At 35.6% G+C, this 22199-nt stretch overlaps 3 protein-coding genes and 1 pseudogene across 3 annotated transcripts; 1 reads left to right on the forward strand and 3 right to left on the reverse strand.

Moving 5' to 3' along the window:
• Positions 1 to 385: 385 nt before the first annotated feature.
• On the reverse strand, positions 386 to 3222 carry LOC112804054 (protein FAR1-RELATED SEQUENCE 5-like). The gene is made up of 2 exons (XM_025847488.1): positions 1618 to 3222; positions 386 to 463 (listed from the first exon to the last, which is right to left on the reverse strand). The coding sequence occupies exons 1-2, from the start codon at positions 3220 to 3222 to the stop codon at positions 386 to 388; spliced, it is 1683 nt and encodes a 560-aa protein (XP_025703273.1).
• Positions 3223 to 5738: 2516 nt separating this feature from the next.
• Positions 5739 to 13776, forward strand: LOC112803050 (PH, RCC1 and FYVE domains-containing protein 1-like; annotated as a pseudogene).
• A 1332-nt stretch (positions 13777 to 15108) lies between these two features.
• LOC112803051 (protein MITOFERRINLIKE 1, chloroplastic) lies at positions 15109 to 16600 on the reverse strand. Its single transcript, XM_025846505.3, has one exon. It carries the CDS (start codon positions 16598 to 16600, stop codon positions 15461 to 15463), a length of 1140 nt encoding a protein of 379 aa, XP_025702290.1. The 3' UTR covers positions 15109 to 15460.
• A 1035-nt stretch (positions 16601 to 17635) lies between these two features.
• LOC112803052 (uncharacterized oxidoreductase At4g09670) lies at positions 17636 to 21339 on the reverse strand. Its single transcript, XM_025846506.3, has 3 exons — positions 21075 to 21339; positions 20529 to 20819; positions 17636 to 18461 (listed from the first exon to the last, which is right to left on the reverse strand). The coding sequence occupies exons 1-3, from the start codon at positions 21249 to 21251 to the stop codon at positions 17841 to 17843; spliced, it is 1089 nt and encodes a 362-aa protein (XP_025702291.1). The 5' UTR covers positions 21252 to 21339; the 3' UTR covers positions 17636 to 17840.
• Between the last annotated feature and the right edge of the window lie 860 nt (positions 21340 to 22199).

Here is a 22199-nt window from a genome sequence, read left to right on the forward strand (position 1 = left end):
TCAAAACAATACATGCTGCTGAAGGTCTTCAAACTACACTTGCGTATACAGTAAAGATGCTAGGAGATTGATTCCTGTGTTTTATCTACAACCCCTCCAATTGGTGGGTCAAATTCGTTTAAGCCATAGAGGCTGTCTCTTAAAGAAATAGAAATATAGAACAAGTTTCATCCATACGACATTAACCATGATGGATTTCTACTAGTTTAGTTGCTGCGAATAGTACAGAATATCAGTCCATCTCCACAATCCCTCACTTTACTCATCATGCACCTAACAACAACTACAAACAAAATGACAAATACTGTTCCCGACTCAACTAGTTGCTGGCCACACAGACTATAGTGGCCTAACTTGCAACCACACGCACTTGTCAGGCAACACATCATGCATCGTGCAAAGGGGTTGAAGTTACATGCACGGTCCTCCTTCGACTCTTACTTTGCTTGTCGTTGCCGGACACCTATGAAAGACATGCAAATGAAGGACACTCCATCAATAAATCTCAACAATAGTACATGCATGTCATACATGTAAATATGGTTTCATGTGAAGATAATATCTAAAATGCATTATGCGAAGTGATATATTTGACTAAATTAATAAAAATCACAGTGTTACCATCATCACTAACATGAACAAAGTTAAGCTGCCAACCAAATTTTTCATTCCCACACAACTTCATCTGGTACAAGTCAAATTTAGAATAACTTCTTCTCTTACTAAAAAAAGGCATTTCACCTTTTAAACAACATTTTCTGATTTTGACATGTACAGATTTTTGTGACAACCATTCATTGGAGTAAATTGCTGAATTTTGTTTATGGTCTTAATTGTTGAAAAGCAAAACCTGCAGTAGTTCAAAACCAAACTAACTCTCACCTTCGATAGAATGATACACTCAAAATTGATCTATTCCACCAACTCATTCCCTTGGCTTTATTTTCATAATGTAACAGAATAGGTACAAAGGAATTTCATTAAAGGACAATTTCAAAGATGAGAAAGTACACAAAATAGCTAATTACCTCTATTTCACTCAATTCTTAATTAATCTAACGAATACAACGCCACGAGGAAGCATAACTGAAACTTTTCAAATCAGTTTAACTTAATGCATACATTGCACACTATGTGGAACATACAGGTTTAGGGTAGGAGACCCTAACCAGTTGCTGCCTACATACAAGCCTGTATTAAAGCGCAGGTTTATTCTATGTGCTATCTCATATCACCTCCTATGTGGATTTTGCAAACATTTTGCAAACTTCATTAATAAATCTCAACATTAGTACAACCATGTCAAACGAGTCAGTCTCATTTAGTTAATTTATAAACCCACTTCCTAATTCATCAAGAAAGTCAGATTTGCCAGGTGAACACAAACCTTTTCAACTAATTTCGTAATTTAATCACACAAATAACTCAACTAAGTCTTCTGCAACTAATTATTAAATCAGAGGCTATAGCACAATGGCACCCATGTAAATTTCCTGTTACACCCCTACACATGACTAACCCGCTTCATAGAGCCAAAACCCCTTTCACTTGCATACAGCACAACTTAACACACAAAATTTTGCAAAAAAAAAAAAATATTCATTTACACGTACGTACCGTGCCATGGCTCTGTGAATCATCCCGCCCTAAAGCACCTTCAGCGAGGTCCTGGGTACACACCGGCTGGCTACATGGACCACTCGGGCAACGGGTTCGACGATGGCCCACTACTCCACAGTTGCTGCACTTACGCCTCTTTATGCCCCTACAACCAAAAGGCTCTTGCGCACGCCCTGTTCCCTTAGTCCGAACTGCAACAGGATCACGCACTCCATCTTGGCCACCGGCGGCACTCCCTTGGGCAGCGGTCCCAACACCATTCTTCATCTCCAACACATAAGTTTCCTCAACTATCCTATCCAAGCAGCTCTTGAAATCACTCTCTCGCATACACGCAACTCTTGCCAACCGCTTACAATGCTGCAGGAAAGCACCCATGCGGCTCCTATATACCTCATTCGCTTCACCCGGTTCATTCATGATGGAAGGGCCCTCGATCTCAACTTTGGCTGTCTTCGACCACCGTTGCAACACCAGGCTTTTTGGAAGATAACCTATGTCTAACTGGACCAACACTGCAAGTATGTGAACGCAAGGTAGTCCGAACGACTCCATCCTCATACAACTACAAAAAAAGGAATCCGTCCCAAAGTGGTGGGCAACAGTCCACCTGAATTGCGGCCTGCGATACTTTTGTGTCACATAAACTGTCCGATCCTCCAATTTCTTGCACTCCACGATAGTAACCCGAACACTACTTTTTAGGGCCTCTCTAAAACGCAAGAATATTTCCCTCGTGTAGTTCACTGCACCAGACTTCTCTAGCTCCGGAAACTGAGTTTGAAGAACCGGGCTCCCGTACAACGACCTAAAGTCAAGCTCTTCCTCATTATCTCTCAAGAATTCAACACACCGTTGGAAGTTCGTCACGAAATCCAATATTCCATATCGCCTCTCCACAAACCTCCCCATCTTTGCATGCAGTGACTCACATCGTGATGTCGTCCTCAAGCCAGCATAAAAGCAACCGCGTATGTAAGCGGTAGCCCATGCCATCTTCTTCGTGTATAAATCCTTTACCCACTCTACTTCCCTAACAAGACACTCATCCATCATTGCCTCCCATTGCCTTTCAAACTCCTCCACCTCCACGTCGGCAAGCATGCAATTTCTAAGCAGAGTTGTGAATCGAGGCTTGCACACATTCACAGTTGCATTTTTTAGTAGGTGCCACGCACAGAGCATGTGATGAGCTTCTGGAAACACTTCCTGAATGGCAAACCGCATTGACTTGTCCCCATCAGTGATGACTGCCTTCGGTGCTTTCCCCCCCATGCACTCTAAAAACTTGCTCAACACCCACACATACGATGCTTGTGTTTCGGAAGACACCATGGCTGCGCCAAAGACACATGTCTGGTTATGATGGTTCACCCCGGAGAACACTATCACTGGCAAATTGTACTTGTTTCGCCCGTAAGTCGCATCAAATGCCAAAACATCACCAAATAACTTATAATCATCCTGACTACGCCCGTCGCTCCAAAACAGATCACACATATTTTGCTCAGCCCCAACCTGGTACTGCCAATACATATTATCATCTCTCCTTGCACAAACATTGAAATACTGTAACGCGGCATTCACATCGCCGCTTTGCATTGCTCGTTGCCGCCTAACGACATTATACATATCTCTCTTTGTGAACGGAACTAGGTTAAAACCCCCAGCCTAGGCGGCAATAGACTCGTAAATTTTGGGAATTGAAATTCCAACCTGCCTCAAACTCTCCATGTGGGCTCTATCGACATCGGATATTTTCCTATATGCTGGCAGGTATGACACAAACTTTGCCGGGAGAAGGTCGTGGTTATGCTCATCAACAAAACGAGACACATACCAATTGTTGCTCTCGGCTTTCTGCTTTATCCTCATCTCTGCCTGACATCCACATCGAGTAACAACCTTGTGCTCCCTCTTTCGATCCTGCATCTCAAGCCATTTTCTATCTTTGAATCCTTCTCTGTTGCACAAATACGTGTATCGCACGATTTCACCCTTCCTATTCTTTAGTTTCTTTCCTTGACGCATCGCAAAACCCTTTGCTCGACTATATTGCTCATAAAAACGACACGCCTCATCCGGGTTTGCGAACTCCATCTCCAATATCTGTGCACGACCAAACACTACATGTTCAGCACTGCCGTTCTGTTCACCGTCCTCTTCATTGGGTGATTCTTCCCCCAACTCTTCTTCCTCTGTTTCCATCCCAATGTCCAGTAGTGATTCCTGCACAGATAAAGGCTCATCGGTTACGGTTACCGCTCACAGTGTTAAATTACAACTCAAGAAAAATTCAGCAAAATATAAATCAATCCCATTCTTACCGTTGCATCGATATCTCCAGTATCGCCGAATCCATCAAAATTCTCTTCCCCAGAAGCATCCAGTCCAGGGATCGTTCTGCTACAAGAAGACATTGCAGCATAAAACGCTCTGCCTCTGCTAATACAACTTCCCCAAGAAATCTATTACTTGTAAAACCCTTCACCAAAACTACAGCAAATCAAGAAAGCATATTGTTAGTATCCAACCGCAAAGAAGAACAACCACATACCACGTAACTAACACCACTGCCAAGACTCCCAACTTAAACGTGCGAAACATAAACTAACAAACACTCTCTTCCACACTCACACTACAAAGAACCTTGCATAAGCAACATCAATCCCAACCCAATAATCCTTAAACAAAACTATCCCCAACTACCGCCACCTAAGGCTACGCAACACAGTTACTAAGAAACATCACATGCTGCCATTATCATTATGACAAAATTACATTGTCAAACAATCAACCTCATCTTTATTCTTAAACAAAGACTTCATGCTTCCAAAGATAAACCCACCAACCAAAACACCAAACCCAGACCATTCACACTACTCACACTCGTGCGCCCATCTCCCCATACATTTGCCCAGCAAGTCCCGACATATACAACATAAATTCTCAAACTTGGTGAGCAGACTCTAGGCAACAGATTAATTACCTCCACTTTAACCAGCAACCTAATGTCGCCTTCCCTCAGATCTGCCATTCCTTCTTCAACACATCTTTCTCGTTGTTCCAATTTCCCAACCTTTAGCCTGCACACCGCTGCCCGCTAACACGCACCGTATGGAGTCCCTCACGCATCAACAACCCACCTCTGGTCCAGCATGACCCCCCCTCTCACTCTATTTCACCATCTCTAACTTTAGTGCTACACAAGTATTCAAAAAACTTTTTGTTACTGGGCATAAAAAGGGTTAGGGCCCAAGCCCCCAAAGCTGCTCTACGAGTACCCTTTAAGAAGCCACACATCTTTTCTACATTTACAGCTGGTCATTAATGTCATTCCATATCCATTTTCAAGGTTATATTTGACTTTTTGCTTTTCACTAACAAACAAAATTCAAAAAGACTACTTGTTCGTACCCTGAATTTCATGTTCCCCACTTTTGAACCGGAACATGGGATAACTTTCCTAATATATAAAAGAGAGAGACTACACTTTTTTCAATAAGGAAAATCAAATGTTACATGATAACATCTATAATCTATAAGAATTTCTATTTTCTTATTCTTTCTTTATGTCAACAAAGGATGTAAAGAAATATCAATAATTTTACCTGCCCTGTCCCCCTTCATCAGATTACAAAAACATCCTCGTTTCTTCTAGGTGCTTCCCTACATTACATAAAAATTATTTAAAAAAAATTATCAAAATTATTGAACTTTTCTTTAATTATTAACTACTAACAAGTGAGAATTTTAAATAAAAAAAAAATCTGGTGTTGTGCTTTGAACATGTCTTCACATCTGTTTCCAACATAGGTCTCACCTCTAAGGTAAGTTTATTTTTACTTTTTCATGTTAACAAGTTGTTATTTTTTCTGTAGAATATTATAAATATTGTTTTCTTTGAATTTACTAGTAAACTTTAAAAAAATTGTTTTCATTTTTAAAATGGTTAAAGTTTCTTGTTAAATAATAATGGAACAAATTAAGCAACATTTAAAAAAATAAATATTTTTTCATAGGGAGCAAAATAAAAGAGACTTGCATTTTTTTTAAACTAAAAATTTAAGTAAGTTATTTATTTTATATTTATATTTAATTTTCTTTTTCTTTTCTTCGTCTTTGACTAGTTGTACTTTTTCACAGACTCCGTTTTTCTCTTTCTCAAGTCTCAAGTGTTTTTTTTTTTTATTTTCTCTTTCTCTCTCCTCTGCCGGAACCTGCATTTCTCGCCGGAACTTTTCCTTGGAAACCGTCCTTCCGCTTCGAACCACCGCTACCCTTTTGAGAGACCGTTTCTTCCGCCTCGGAAAGCTCTGTTTTTCCACAGTTCTGTGAGTTAAAGAAGAAGCTTTGTATTTGTGTTTGACTTGGAATCTTCTAATGGAGTTTCATGGAATAAGGGTAGATCAATGAAGTAGCTTTGCATTCTAAGCGAAAACAAGAAGTGGTGATTTGGTATTTCTGTTTTCGAAAGTGAGAGATGTTTTGGTTTTTGATGGTTGTGGAGGAGAGAGAAGAAGAAGAGGTTGGAGTTGTTGTTGATGATGAACGGAGCTCCGGCGAGCGATCGGAGAGGGTGGTGGCGCTTCGGTGAATCTCTCACATGGAATGGCAGATCTTACTAGCATAGGGAATGCCGACCGTGACATCGACCAGGTTCCTTTATCTCTCTCTATGTTAGAGGGTTACCACTTACAAGTTTTGTGTCAAAGTTGCAATTTTTTCCATCAAATTTGATGCTTTGTTTCAGTGTTTTGTTGTAATGTGGAAGATAGTTGAAGGGTTTTTTGTTCCCCCTTTTCATTTTTGAGCTGGCTAAGAATGTTCTTATGATTATTATGTATGTATATTTTCATTTGAGGTACATGAGAAGTTTGAGGGAGATAACAGTATGAGGGGAAGATATAGCCACTGAATTTTGTTCATTTGTGAGAATTGTAGAGATATTGGCATGCTTGTTTGTGTTTGAATGGGTGCTGAAGGATATGGGTTATGGGTAGTAACTTGGGTATTGAATTATTGGCTTCTAAGTCTTTAGATGTCTTGTAATGGCATATTGTAATGATTAAATGTTGATAGTTCATTTGCAAATAGGATTTTGAACCTTACATCATGTTGTCATAATATCAAGAAAGAAGTGAGATATGATCCTAACTGAAACTGAATCAGTGTTGCATATTACTCTATTTCTTATGAAATCTGCCAGCATTTGTGATATAGCATGATTTAAATTACTCTTCTTCGCTGTTAGCTGAATTTCTTCTTTTTATTTTGTTCTGTCTCCTTGATCTTTCTTGTAGTTTATGATGTTACCTTTTATTCTGCAGGCATTGGTTGCTTTGAAAAGGGGTTCTCAATTACTTAAATATGGTCGTAAGGGAAAGCCCAAGTTTTGTCCATTTAGACTTTCCAATGTAAGCTGAATGAAAGCTTCTCCAAGATGAACTTCCTGCTTTTACAATACTCAAGTAGTTAACTGATTATATGCTCAATTCTTAGCATGAAAGATAGTTGCTTCTGCAATCTTGTTGATCTTTGATTACCTATATAGGACGAAAAAGACTCTTAAGTTGTATTTGCTTTTTCGATATTTCATATTTCCTTCTTAGGATAAATTACAATATATTACTCACATGATTCCAAATGCAATTGGAGTTGGAGTTTCTTAAGTAGATTCTCATCTGGAAAGGTGTTGAGATTAATTTGTTTCAATTTCACCATAGTTAGTAAGTGGTAACTCCTAATGATTTTCATCCCCATTCTCTTTGACATTTTAATACATAGCCGTTAGATTATTATAGCTAGATGTATTTTAACTTACTACTACACAGTATGTAAATTTCACTTTGAGGCTAATATTAGTACTTTCCCAAGTTGGCATAGGTATTTTTCTGGGTTCATGACTGCCTTTTAGTTTGTAGGTTTTAGGTCTTCTTTTAGTATTGTTATTACCAGCCATGTTGGACATATACTTCCATGGTTGTAAACTATAAACTTGAACATTCACGTAGGGTAAACTTGAATTTTGACTTTTATTCGAGTTACTTCTATCCGTGCTCAATAACTCATGAAAACTGCAGGATGAATCAAGTTTAATCTGGATTTCTAGTAGTGAAGAAAGACGTCTGAAGCTGTCTTCTGTCTCAAGAATTATTCCTGGGCAAAGAACTGTGAGATTTCATAGCTTATATTTGACAGTATACTTGGCCGTAACATCCTTTTTTGATGAACAAAGTGAATTCAGTAAATTTTTCCATGAACTTAATCTTTTATGTTCCGTGTTAACATTTCCTTAATATTTTTGGCAGGCTGTTTTTCAACGTTACCTGCGTCCTGAGAAGGACTATTTATCTTTTTGACTAATTTATAATAACGGAAAGCGGTCCCTTGATTTGGTTAGTGTTGAATTATGTGATCCGTATCATCATTTTTCTTTTACTTTCTGTATTCCTTTTGTTATAATAATACATTATTTCTTTCATTTGCTTTTCAGATTTGCAAAGATAAAGTTGAGGCAGAGGCGTGGATTGCTGGTCTTAAAGCACTGATAACTTCTGGTCGAGGTGGTCGATCCAAAATTGATGGATGGAGTGACGGTGGCCTCAATTTTGATGTAAGACATTGTAGTTATTTCATTTTAATTGTTTATGTTTATTGTACTACATATCTATGTATCTTTGATCTAGGAAACATAGTCACGGATACATGGTTTATTGCATTATTTTCTAAGTGCAAGTTTTGGATACATCTAGATAGAGACAGCTTATTCCTATCTACTTCATTATAAGATGATTGTTCTTTTCTCTAAGGAAAGACAGTCTTTACTCTTTATTTTCTGTATTTGTAGCTCTTTGCCTGAAAGGATTTATAGTGCAGTTCTTTCAGAAAAATACTGGCATTTTATACTCAGCCTATTCTCTATAATGGTTTTGGAGTAATAAATTGTGGAGAATATCCTAATTTAAGCTTTTTATGTTATGATGATGTGATGTTGGTAACAATACGAATTGATTACTTCAGAAGCTTTTTTCTTTCTTTTTCTGAATATAAAATTTTTTATTTTTTTAAGTTACTATACTTCCTCTGATACCATTATGATGCCTGTACCTGCCCCTGATGAAATACATAGTAAGTTGCTTATAATTCTTTTTGATCAATTACTTACAGGATAGTAGAGATCTGACATCAAATAGTGCAAGTGAAAGTTCAGCGAGTACTTCCCTAGACATCAGTTCTCCTGACATTCCTGTGAGTCTTCTGAACACTTCACCAAAGACATTCCGACCTGACAATACCCTGAATTCTGAGAAATCACATGCACCATCAGACCCAATAAATATGCAAGTAAAAGGATCTAGTTCAGATACTTTTCGTGTTAGTGTTTCAAGTGCTCCTAGCACATCCAGTCATGGATCTGCACCAGATGACTATGAAGCTCTAGGGGATGTATGCATATGGGGTGAGGTTATCTGTGAAAACATTGTGAAAGTTGGTGCTGATAAAAATATCAATTATTTCAGCCCGAGGGCAGATGTGCTTCTACCAAGACCACTTGAATCCAATGTAGTTTTAGATGTGCATCACATAGCATGTGGCGGTAGACATGCTTCTCTAGTCACCAGACAAGGTGAAGTTTTTACATGGGGAGGAGAATCAGGAGGACGCCTTGGCCATGGTGTTGGGAAGAATGTGGTTCAACCTTGCCTTGTCGAAGCATTAGCTTTTACAACCATTGATTTTGTTGCCTGTGGAGAGTTCCATTCTTGTACTGTAACCATGGCCGAGGAACTATATACATGGGGTGATGGTACTCATAATGCTGGGCTTCTTGGTCATGGCACTGATTTTAGTCATTGGATACCAAAGAGGATTGCTGGTCCATTAGAGGGACTTCAAGTTGCTTTCGTCGCTTGTGGTCCATGGCACACGGCCTTGATAACTTCTACTGGACAACTCTTTACGTTTGGTGACGGAACATTCGGTGTCTTGGGCCATGGGGACAGGGAAAATGTTTCATATCCTAGAGAAGTAGACTCCTTATCAGGGTTGAGGACCATAGCTGTTGCATGTGGAGTGTGGCATACTGCAGCGGTTGTAGAGGTTATTGTGACACAATCCAGTTTGAGTATATCATCTGGTAAATTGTTTACCTGGGGTGATGCAGACAAAAATCGCCTAGGACATGGGGATAAGGAGGCACGACTTAAACCAACTTGTGTTTCTGCACTTATGGACTACAATTTTCATAAAATTGCATGTGGGCACAGTTTGACAGTGGGTCTGACAAATCTGGACGTGTTTTTACGATGGGAAGCACTGTTTATGGTCAGCTTGGGAATCCCCAGTCTGATGGGAAGCTTCCATGCTTGGTCGAAGACAAGATTTCCGTGGAATCGATTGATGAAATTGCATGTGGTGCATATCATGTTGCATTTTAACATCAAAAAATGAAGTTTTTATTTGGGGGAAGGGTGCAAATGGGAGATTGGGTCATGGAGATGTTGAAGATCGAAAAATACCTACTTTGGTTGAAGCATTGAAGGATAGGCATGTGAAATATATTGCATGTGGTTCAAACTACTCCGCTGCCATATGCCTTCATAAGTGGGTATCCGGTGCCGAGCAGTCTCAATGCTCGGCTTGTAGACAGGCATTTGGGTTCACTAGAAAGAGGCACAATTGTTATAATTGTGGACTTGTACATTGCCATTCATGCAGCTCACGGAAAGCATTAAGGGCGGCCTTGGCTCCAAATCCCGGCAAGCCTTATCGAGTTTGTGATTCTTGTTTTGCAAAACTGAACAAGGTTGCAGAAGCTAGCAACAGTAATAGGAGAAATACTCTGCCTCGTCTGTGAGGTGAAAACAAAGACAGGTTGGAAAAATCAGACCTGAAATTGTCAAAAGCACTGGTTCCTTCCAATATGGATTTGACAAAGCAGCTAGATAGTAAGGCAGCTAAACAAGGGAAGAAAGCAGATACATTCTCGCTTGTTCGCACCTCACAAGCACCTTCGTTGCTACAGTTGAAAGATGTTGTCTTGGCAACTGCTGTTGATCTGAAGCGTACAGCTCCTAGACCAGTGGTTGCACCTTCTGGAGTAAGTTCCAAGTCTGTGTCACCTTTCTCTAGAAGACCAAGCCCCCCTCGATCGGCTACACCTATTCCAACAACATCGGGACTTTCCTTCTTCAAGAGCATTGCTGATAGTTTGAAGAGAACAAATGAACTTTCAAATCAAGAAGTGCAAAAGTTACATTCTCAGGTACATTTTCTTCACCCAATTCTCTCATCTGTATGGAGTTTATATATATATATAAATGGAACTCCAAAATAAAAATCCTGTCTTAGTGCTTTTCCCACTTTTTACATTAGTTAGGGAGAGTGGGATCTGGAAAAAGGGAGAAGAAACCCTGAAAGAAAAGCAACATCCTAAATGTCCTACTTTAAGTTTAAACCAAAATCAACCCATATTTTCCTTTTTTTAATTACTTCCCTGTCATTCTATGTCTGGCAAATGAACCTTGTGAAACACAACAAGATCACTTCGCTGAAATTTCCAGAAAAGTTAGTATAACATGTTTATGGATATATCGTATCTATTACATATTATGGTATCAAGGAAAGTCTAATATAGGTATCATTAGGTTGAAAGCCTGAAACAGAGATGTGAATTGCAAGAATTAGAGCTTTAGCGGTCAACAAAAAAGACTCAAGATGCTATGGCAATGGCTGCTGAGGAATCTGCTAAATGTAAAGCTGCAAAAGAAGTTAGAAAGTCGCTTACAGCACAGGTTATTTTCTTTTTCTGGTTCATTTTCTTTCTCTTGAAGCCGGATGAGTTCAAAAGGGTTTACTTTCATTGGATGCTTTATTCTCAGATTCTATTTCAGTTTCTCCTCATTTTCATGTATGTCGAGTTAGTTCTTGAGGATGATGTCATGATGGTTCTCATTCGCAATCTTCTTGCATGCTATTAAAGCATTGGATCAATTCATTCATTTTGGCTTTGTTTCTTTTATTAATGTCACTGATATCTAAAATTATAGAAAATGTTGGTGTGGTACTTATTGTGAAAAACATGTTTAATCATGCCTTAGGTGGTTTAGGTGCATGTTTTGAGAAGGTGAAACCTCAGTAAAGAGAAAGAGATGAGATGAATTTTAGTCCAATTGAACATAAAGAAAGAACTAATAAAACTACAGGTGAAACTAGAGGTACAAATCTTAATAGTTTGAATGTAAACACGGTTTGTCACGAGACATACATTGGCTAATCAATACAGGACATGCCACCTAGTATGGCAAAGTTTAGTTTAACCTTGTCTTTTTTTGTGGTTAATTTCTCTAAATTTTTCTTACTGCTTTCTTATTCCAATAATATTACTGTGCTATGCTTCCACTGATGGACATTCACATTGATTCAGCTCAAAGGTTTTGCTGAGAAGCTCCCACCTGGAGCTTATGATGCTGAGAACATCAAACCGGCTTACCTACCAAACAGTATTGAGCCAAATGGTATCCACCTTCCAGATTCAAATGGTGGGCACCACTTGAGGGCCAAATCAATCAGTGGCTCTAGTTTGGCCTCTACAGCATTTGAATCCTCTCTGCTCAATAGAACTGTGGGGAACTTTCCAGGAACCTATGGATCTACTCTGGACCAGCAAAACTAAGCCAGTTTGACATCCAATGGTTTAGACAACTATCCAGATGCTAGATTGTCAAATGGTGGCTGCAGCATGTCTGATACTGTTGACGGTAGGGATTCGGGGAATTTCCATGATGACGAGGGTGGTTTAAGATCAGGAATGCAGGACTGTCTACTAATAGCATTCAGATTGAGGCAGAATGGATTGAACAGTATGAACCTGGTGTCTATATAACACTTGTTGCGCTGCGTGACAGAACAAGAGATTTGAAGCGAGTTTGTTTCAGGTAACAAAAATAATTTTCACATTACCTGATTACCTGTGCCCAGTTATAGTTGTATATTTGGTTGCAGCTAGGGTTTACAAAATATAATATATGGACTTGAACCATGATCTTTAGGGCAATTGCTTTTAATGCTATATCTTTTGGTGTCTCTTGTTGGATTTATCTTAAACTAGGCTAATATCTTTTGTCCTATATGAAGTATTTGGTCAAAGAAAACTACTCTTACCAACATCTTTAATTCTCTCAATTGCCCTTACTAACATTCATCTTTCATGTTCATGTCATTTGGAGTTGGTTTTTACTTTTTACCATTAAAAAAAGAAACCGGCATTCCTTCTGAAACCATCTACACTCACATTTTCAACATCTCTTTCCTAACTTCATTTTTTTATGGAACTTCTAAAAAATATTTTTTAGGTGAGTAGTGAGTACTATATTGTTACTTTTAGAGCACTAAAATAAATATAACACACATCCTAGACATGGAGTGCTTATCAGTTTCTAGTATTGACTGTGGTGTTTGCATCTCCCTGATTATTATTAGTGCTGTTTTAATTCATCATATTCTACATGTAATTGATGTGGCGGTGAATTAAATTGACTTTCAGCCGGAGAAGATTTGGAGAGCATCAAGCAGAGACTTGGTGGTCAGAGAATTGGGACAAGGTATACGAAAGGTACAATGTTCGTAGCACAGACAAGTCTTCCAACCAAGCGGGGGAGCCGCATAGGACAGAAGGTGCTGGTCCTCTTGTTTCCCAATCATAGGAAAAGTAGAGATGGAAGCAAAGTCCTGCATTAAGCCTAAGGTTGGAAATGAGTCGAGCTGTCCTACATGAGCTCATGGCTTGGCTAGCATTAGGCGCGACTCGGCCCGTGTACTAAATGAACTATGCCTAGGCTTTTCAAAAAGCTTGTTTAGCTAAACAGCTTGGGTCGTAAACCTCAAAGAAAGCCTAAAAAGTCCAATAGGCTAGCTCGTCTAAGGTATATGTATAATATATTGGTATTATAATCATATTATGATATTATACAATTTTTTTTTCTCCTTCTAAATGTCTCTGTCTTTAGCATCTTTTTACTGTTGTATTTGTTTAGTGTTTAGGTTTTGGTTAATTGGCCGGTTTTAATTTTAGTTTGTGATTACTGAATGCAAATATTCTTAGTAGGATTACATTAATTTTGTTATATATTACACGTGGTTTGGACATTAAAATACTAGTGGATTTATTTTATGCTATGACTAGATTTGTGACTGATTTGGATATTACTGTATTTTAAGGAATGTGAACTTATTTCTAGTCTTTATATTTGTGTCTTATTTTAGTTTTCAATTGTAACCAGGAAAAGGTTTCTAAATGGACTCCTACGTTGCATTTGGTTATGGTTATGAAAACAAGACACGGAGAATAAGATACAAATAAGACAAAGACATTAAAATTAGTGTTTTTGTATTTTATTTGATGATAAATTAGAATAAATTATAAAAATTTAATTTATTTTTATTTTTTATTCAAAAATTTTAAAAAATATATATAATAATAAAAAATATAATTATAAAATTAACAAGAATATCCAAAAGGAGCATTAACATAACTGAAACTGGGAGTTGTACAGATATGAATATTATTTGTGATTATTACAAAACTACCTTTTATCTTGATCGGTACATAGTTAACATAAATTTAATGTGGAAAGGTGTGGAAAACTGGTTCAAGGATCCAGAGTATGGTCTTAAGGCCATTGATCTCTCAAGAAACAATCTAAAAGGAGAGATTCTTTCAGAAATTGAAAATCTAACTTCTCTGGATTCCCTTGACCTATCAAGAAATGATTTGTGTGGTAGAATTCCTTCAAGTCTGTCCCAAATTGATGGGATTGGTGCGTTAGACTTGTCATACAACAATCTGTCTGGAAGAATTCCATCAGGGAGACACATGGATACCTTTGGAGCCTCTTTCTTTGAAGGAAATCCTAATCTGTGTGGTGAGCAACTCCACAAAAATTGCGATCAAACTTGGTCTGTGGTATTTTGTATCTCTAGTTATCAGAATAATGTAATGGAGTGATGTACCTCTTCATATATCTTTGTAAGTTGTTTTCAGAATAATCTATTCCTCTTCAAATATCTTTATAAATATACTTGATCAAGCGTATTACCATACTAGAACTTTATTTTAAAAATAGATTGATAGATGATGCAATAATAACTCAATTTGAATTTATCACTCTCCACATTTTTTTTCTTATCTTCTAGTTCCCGTACTGTACTTAAATTCAAGTTTGGCTTCTGTTATCTTCTTCACTTATAAGCTGCTGACTAAGCTAACAGAGTAACTAACTCTCTAACATCATAACAAACTTTTACATGGGTTCTTAACAGCTTAACTAACACCTCAACTAACTACACACTCTAATATCCCTTTCAGCCACTTTTAACAAGCTCTAATTCTGAAATCTTATCTTTTCAGCACCAGAATCAGCTACTAACAAGGTTGCTCACTCGTCTGAATTAACCAAACCGCAATTGTGAAAGAGGAACATGATCTTGAACGACAACAGAACAAAACCATTCATAGATCCTATTACACCAAGCATAAGTTGAGTTGGAAAGTGAAAACTATGCCGAAAATTGGCAAGATCATTTCAAATTGAAAGCATTACAACAAATTTCTTGCATATAGCCTAGTGAGGTATCATGAGTTCATGATAAAAACATGCTTGAAGCACCATATTAACTATGCTAGCATTTAGCCACAGGATAACTAACTTCCTAATGTATTTAACTGAAGCAACTACTTATGTCAATTGCACAGATATCAAACAGTAACCAATATCCTAACAAGCAAAACTAAGCAAGAGAGAACCAAAGAGAATCCGAAATACCGAACTCATGAGCCTCAGCTAGGAGAAGCAGGCACTTCACTCAACTCCTTTTGCCTCAGATATTGTTGCAGTATAGTGAGCCTAGCAGTTTCAAATGCAAAGTAACCCAATGCTGAAAAGCAAGCACTATGAAGAACTCTAGGCCCCATTCCACGGGTAAGTCCAACCCACCCTTCCTCCTTTAATATCTGCTTCACTGTCGCCGAAACCCCGCCGTACACAACAGCAGCAGCCTTGTTCACAGCATCTCCGTGAACCTGAGTCATCAGCCTTGTCTTCACCACATCCAAAGGAGTGGTTATAGAAGCCGAAATTGCGCCGGCAAGTGCGCCACAAAGCACACTCTGAACAGGTTCCAAGTGAGACTTCTTAGTAGTGTTCAAAACCGCAGCTTTCAAGTACTCAAATGATGAATAACTCAAAACCCCAGCAGGTAAATTCCTCAGCAATGTAGCAGAGTAACCAGCATATAACCCTAAAAACCCATCCTTTTCTAAAATCTTCACCAAAACCTGCCAAGATCTTCCCTTTGCACCAGCTTGCATTCTCTGAGTAATCAATTCCTTAGGTACCATTATAGCAGAAGACATAATATTCCCCATTGCACCAGCACTAGGTGGAATCAACACAGAAGGGAACCCTTCAATTTTGGATAGAAATGACTTACCGAACTCGCAGGTTCCGAAATACACTGCAGAAGAAGCGGTGGATCCAACAATAACCGCAGATACGCCACTGTAGAATCCGAGAATACCCTTTTGCTGGAAGGTCTTCACCACCGCGTCAAGGGCATTCTTGTAAAGTTGGGATGCTCCTTTGGTCTGCATCTTGGTCTTGATTGTGTCGAGCGGGTGGAGGCAGACGTAGGTGAAGGCGCCGGCGATTCCGCCACCGGCTGCGCCGATTAGTGCACGCTCGACGACGGTGAGGTTTTTGAGCAAAGTTTGGGGCTTTGGGGCGGGCTTTGAAGTGGGCCAGATCCATTGTGGGCTGTGAGCGGTGGCGTATGTGGCGGTGGCGGTGGTAGAAGCGAAAGGAGGGTTTGTAGCGGTGGCGGCGAAGTGATTGAGGATGGAGGGGAAATCAGTGGGGTGGCGGTGGGGATTGGGATTGGGAGAAGAGAGGCCAAGAGAGGATGAGATCCTGGCCTCCATTGAAGAGAATCTGGCGTGAGCTTCGGCCACTCTTGCCTTGCGCGTTAAACACAGTCAGTGACATCTGAGCTAAAAAATAAAAGCGCAAAATCAAAATTATAGCCTATAGGTAAACACTATTTTTATATTTGTGATAATAGAAGATTTTACACTATTGCTCTAAAGTCTAAACCTGTATATAAAATATAAGCACTCCATAATCATGGATATAACTTGGTTTATTTGGTATAGATTTTTCATAGATTATTAATTTCTACTTCATGTTAGGCTTACCATGTCCATCATATTTTTCTCTTCTCACATCATGATTTGCTCGAAGTTTGACTAAACTAAGTTCAACTTTTAGTAGTAGTACTATTTATTTTATGACCCAAAAGAACAAGGCTATAATCCAAAAAAAAAAAATAATCCATCAAATATAAATTTGTCCCAAACCAATACCTATGGCCCAAAATATCCAATTCTCATCCGTATGTAAAAAATCATATTTTTTTTTTTATAAATGTCTCATTAAATTAAATATTTTTAATTTTAATTTTTATAAATTTATTTAAAATTCTTATTAACTTAAGAAAAAGTCTAGGGAATCAGCAATTCTATTGAATTTTGGCCAGCATGTAACCAGTAGAAAAATGTGAGCCATTTGATAAAATTCCACACTAATTTCATACCATCAAATCATTATTGATAACTAGTTGATGGCCACAAAAATTGTTGTGCCTAATATTGTTCTTAACTTAAATATAAGAAAATCTTTATAAATATTTTTACCATTATTCGGAACTAACGTGAAGGCACGTTCAAAATCTTTACAGCTACTTTTGACTTTTTATTCTCAAGCCCAAAATATCTTATAATTTGTTTTAAGTACGTCTCAAAACAAATATTTTCTCTCATAAATATAAAATATATTTACCGAATATTTCGATTCAATCTCAAATTTAAAATTAACTGAAAAAATTCACTCATGCAAGACTTTTCATACATATTTTATATGATCATTATTCCATAATAGCTAGAAAGAACACACAGCCAAAACAAGTCAACATACATCATTATTTTCACATAGAAAGGTCAACAACATAACTGTGATGATATTGCCACGTAGCTGAATATAGTGCCAGACGGCTAAGAACAAAACCCCTGATGAAATTGAAAAGTTAACAACATAATTATTGAGACATTAATTAACTTATCTAATATACGACACCACCACTTCAATCAAATAAATTAACTAAAGTTAACCCTTAATTTCCACAGGCTCAAGGCCATTGTCAATTGAAGTCTTCACAGCATCTATCACCAATTGTGTTTTCCTACTAATTATTGGCCACGTGTCCTCCGGTTTTGAGTTATTGTACTTAATTGCCCCTACCAAGCGTGCAAATTCCTTCACCATATGTGCCTCTTGAGGGAGATCATTGTAAACAACATGTTCACTTGGATTTGGAGCCCAACCTAAAGAAAGTTCCACCCAATTAGAGTTTGAGCTTGTTGAAAACTTGGCCTCTTTCTCTTGATTAGGGATAACATAATCATGAACGCGCAATGACCCTTTTGTCCCCATCACAATAATATCCATAGACATATCCGTAAGAAAGGAACAATAGAATGTTGCTACTTTGTCATCTTCCCAAGATAGAGAAGCAGCACAAGCTAGAATGACACCGGCATCATTATATGTGGGTTTGTGCAATGCTGTTGCTGATTTAGGTAACTCATAATTTGAAGCCCATAAAATTGCTCTCACACAATACCAACCAGTGTCACCAAGTGCTCCAAGAGCATCAAGTTCTGGCTTCACACGAATATCATTCTCTAGAAAATAAGGACTAACTCCATAGGAAAAAGTTGCATGTACCTGTTATTAATTAGTTGATGAGTTACAAACAAATGATGACAAAATTGTATAATAATAATAATTTTTAGGAAAATGCTATGTGTCCTTTAAAATTCAGCCTTTATTCAGCCTTTAAATTTAAATAATATTATTTAAATAAATTTTAGTTAAAAGACATTCCTAATTTGTAGCTAAACATGTTGTAATTAAAATTAATTTAAATTTCAAATACTAGAATTTCTCTAACTTCCTACCTACTTCATAAAATAGTTATTTTATTAATTTTTTATTTATTTGCACGTCTCCCTCCCCTCTCTCGTGTACGTTCTTTTTTTTTTCTTCTCTCTTCTTTACAAAAATTTTTATAGAAGAGTATTATTTCTCTACAGGTAAATTTATTATTTCATATTTAACATTTTATTATTATTATTATTATTATTATTATTATTATTATTAGATGAGTCGTGCTATTTTGTTTCTATTTCGAGTGACTTACGTACTAACTCAAAACTCATTCATCATTATTTTAATAAGATTATATTAATATTTGAATTAAATAATAAATAATCAGTGTATATATCAATATTCTTTTCTTCTTCTTTATTTTTTTCTTTCTTTCTTTCTTTCTTTTATTTTTTTTTGAATTTTTTTATTGCTTATTTAAATATTAACGCTTTTAAAATTATTAAAATGTATGTTCGTAAAAATTAATTTTTTTCAATTGTAACACATCTAAAATTATTAAATTATACATAAAATATTTTTAAAACACATCAAAAATTATAAATCTAAAATTTAAATTTAAACATTAAAAATAAAATTAATTTTTTATATCTTATTCGAGAAAAACTCATCTAATATTTCTCTTTTTTTAATACTTAGATTTTTTCGTTACTTATTTTAATATTAATGCTTTTAAAAGTATTAAAATACTTGTTTGTAAAAATTTGATTTTGTTTTCAATTGTAACACATCTAAAATTATTAAGTGATACAAAAAATATTTCTAAAACACATCCAAAATCATAAATCAAAAATTTAAATTTAAACATTAAATATAAAATTAATTTTTTTTATATCTTATTCGATAAAATTCATCTAATATTTCTCATTTTTTTATTATTTGTTGAATTTTATCGTTACTTATTTGAACATTAATGCTTTTAAAATTATTAAAATGTATGTTTGTAAATATTGGTTATTTTTCATTTATTACACATCTAAAATTATTGACTTATATACAAAACATGTTTGAAACACATCCAAAATTTTAAAACGGTTTAAGATTTATTTTAAAATTTTAAATTCAAAATTTTGAATTATAACTAATTTGATTTTTGGATGTGTATTTAAATTGTAATTATAATATATTAATAATTAAGTATATTAAATTTAAAATAGAAATTTAAAATTTAAATTTAAATTTTAAATTTTAGTTTTATTTAGTTTGTATTTTGAATGTGTATTTAATTTTAAAAAGACACTAAATCTATTTAAAATTTTTAGATATGTTTGTTTTATTTTTTTAAATTATTGTAATAAAAGGCTGAATATTGTACAACTTTTAAAGGATACCTAGTTGAACTGTAATTTTTACTGACACTACATAATCTAATATTTGCATTCATTCAACAATATATGCATCTATAAGAAAATATATATATATATGCAATCAAATTCTTTTATCTAAATACAAAATATATGTTATTTCTTAATATTGTATTAGAGGAATATTAAAAAGCTAATCGAATTTATTTTTGTCTAATAGTTAATTATTAATACTTAAAAAAATAAATTAAAAATATGTTGTTAAATTATTAATTAATTAAAAAATTAAATTAAAAATTAAAAATGTGTTAAGTAAAAATAATAAATTCTCTTACTCATGTTTGAGCATTTCTCGTTATATTGATAGGTATATGCTATGGTGCCTATCTATATTTACTATTGCAATAGTAAGTTTCTTTCTACCTTTATCTTTATAGACGGGGTAAACTGATTAAAAAAATTAATTGTGCAATATTATATATATATACCCATGAAATTAAAGATATATATATTTGTGAATATTAATAATGATCATATATACCGATTGAAGGCGTCCAAACTGTTGAGGATCTGAGAGGAAGTGAAACATTTGAGTGGTCCTAGGGTGGTGCATCCACATGGTAGCATCCATGTACTGCAAACCGTTGGATTCACACGCCTCCAAAATCTTGTGAAGATCGTGAACGTTGAGAGCCACAGGCTTCTCAAGCAGCAAGTGCTTCTTCTTCTGAGCAGCAAGCACAGCCCACTGCACGTGCAAGCTTGTTGGAAGTGGCACGTACACAGCATCAACTTCAGGGTCTTCTATAACACCTTCGTATGATCCATAAACCTTTTATGCCACAACATGTTTCAAAAATTAAAGTCATCATCATTAATTAATTGTAATAATCTCAAACAAATTCTAAATTAATATATTTGTTACTATAGTTTATATCATAGAGTGGGTATCTGATTAATAAAAAAGAATTAGAATTTATTTTATTTAATATTTATTAATTATTATTACAACGATTAATGAAATATTTTAAGCTTATTAAAATTGTTTTTGTGTGGATATATATGTAGACATATTAAGAGTTAACACCTTAGCATGGGGTGGGAAGCCGTTGGAGGCAGCAAACTTGGTGGCCTTGTCAAGAGAGCGGCTTCCGACGGCGTAGAGGGTGGCGTTAGGGGAGAGGGTTATGGCCCTTGAAACCTTCCTTGCTATCTCAGCACACCCAAGTATCCCAAAGCGTATTGGTGCTGCTTCTTCTGCCATGATTGGATTTGGAGGAGTAGTGTTAGTTTTAGTTTTAGGCCTTAGATATATATGGTTCTTTCGGTATTACTAGGGTTGCTTTATAACGTGGTTGATGCCCCCTTTGTAATACAATAATATATACAAAAGGAAAGTCTAAGGACCAGCAATTCTATTGAATTTTGGTCAGCATGTAATTAATAGAGAAATGTGAGCCTCTCACACCAATCTCATACCATCAAATCATCATTGATGACTAGTTGATGGCTAACAATAACAAAAGTTGCTGGCCCCTAGCATTGCTCTATACAAAAATATCTAAAAAATATCAGAATTTATTGATTTTCTCTAATAATTAATAATATTTAAAAATATAAAATAAAAAATAGTTAAATTATTAGATAAAAAAATAAATTAATAACTAAAAATAGAAGATAAAAATAATGAATTCTATTAGTCTTTGAGCTCTTATCTATATAAAATGTCTTAAAAAGTATAATTATTTAAAAAAGAAAAAAAAAGACTTTCACTCTATATATAATAAGATGCATCATGCAATTATATATTGGAGAGAAGTAATATATATGCTTATGTGAAAAACAAGTGTATGATGTATATATCCAAACTTAATTAGTTTCAAATGTACTGTGTATGGATTTAACGTTATATTTATTATCAAATATTTGTTATCATAATTAATTAATATCATTTTATACATATTAAAAATTGCTTAAAATAATAGAATATTAATTCAAAGTAACTTAAAAATATTACCTATTTTATATTTTTTAATTATTAGTTTTCTTATTTCATATTTTTATTTATTACTAAAATAATTTAATAATATCAAATGTAATAAATATATAAATATTAAAAAGATAAAATTATAAATATTAAGTTAAATATAAAGTAACTTTGAGTTATTGTATACCTAATATTAATTACCTATGTTAAGCAGCTATGAAGCAC

This window comes from Arachis hypogaea, chromosome 5, assembly GCF_003086295.3.
Source record: "Arachis hypogaea cultivar Tifrunner chromosome 5, arahy.Tifrunner.gnm2.J5K5, whole genome shotgun sequence".
In the NCBI taxonomy this organism is placed as follows: domain Eukaryota; kingdom Viridiplantae; phylum Streptophyta; class Magnoliopsida; order Fabales; family Fabaceae; genus Arachis; species Arachis hypogaea.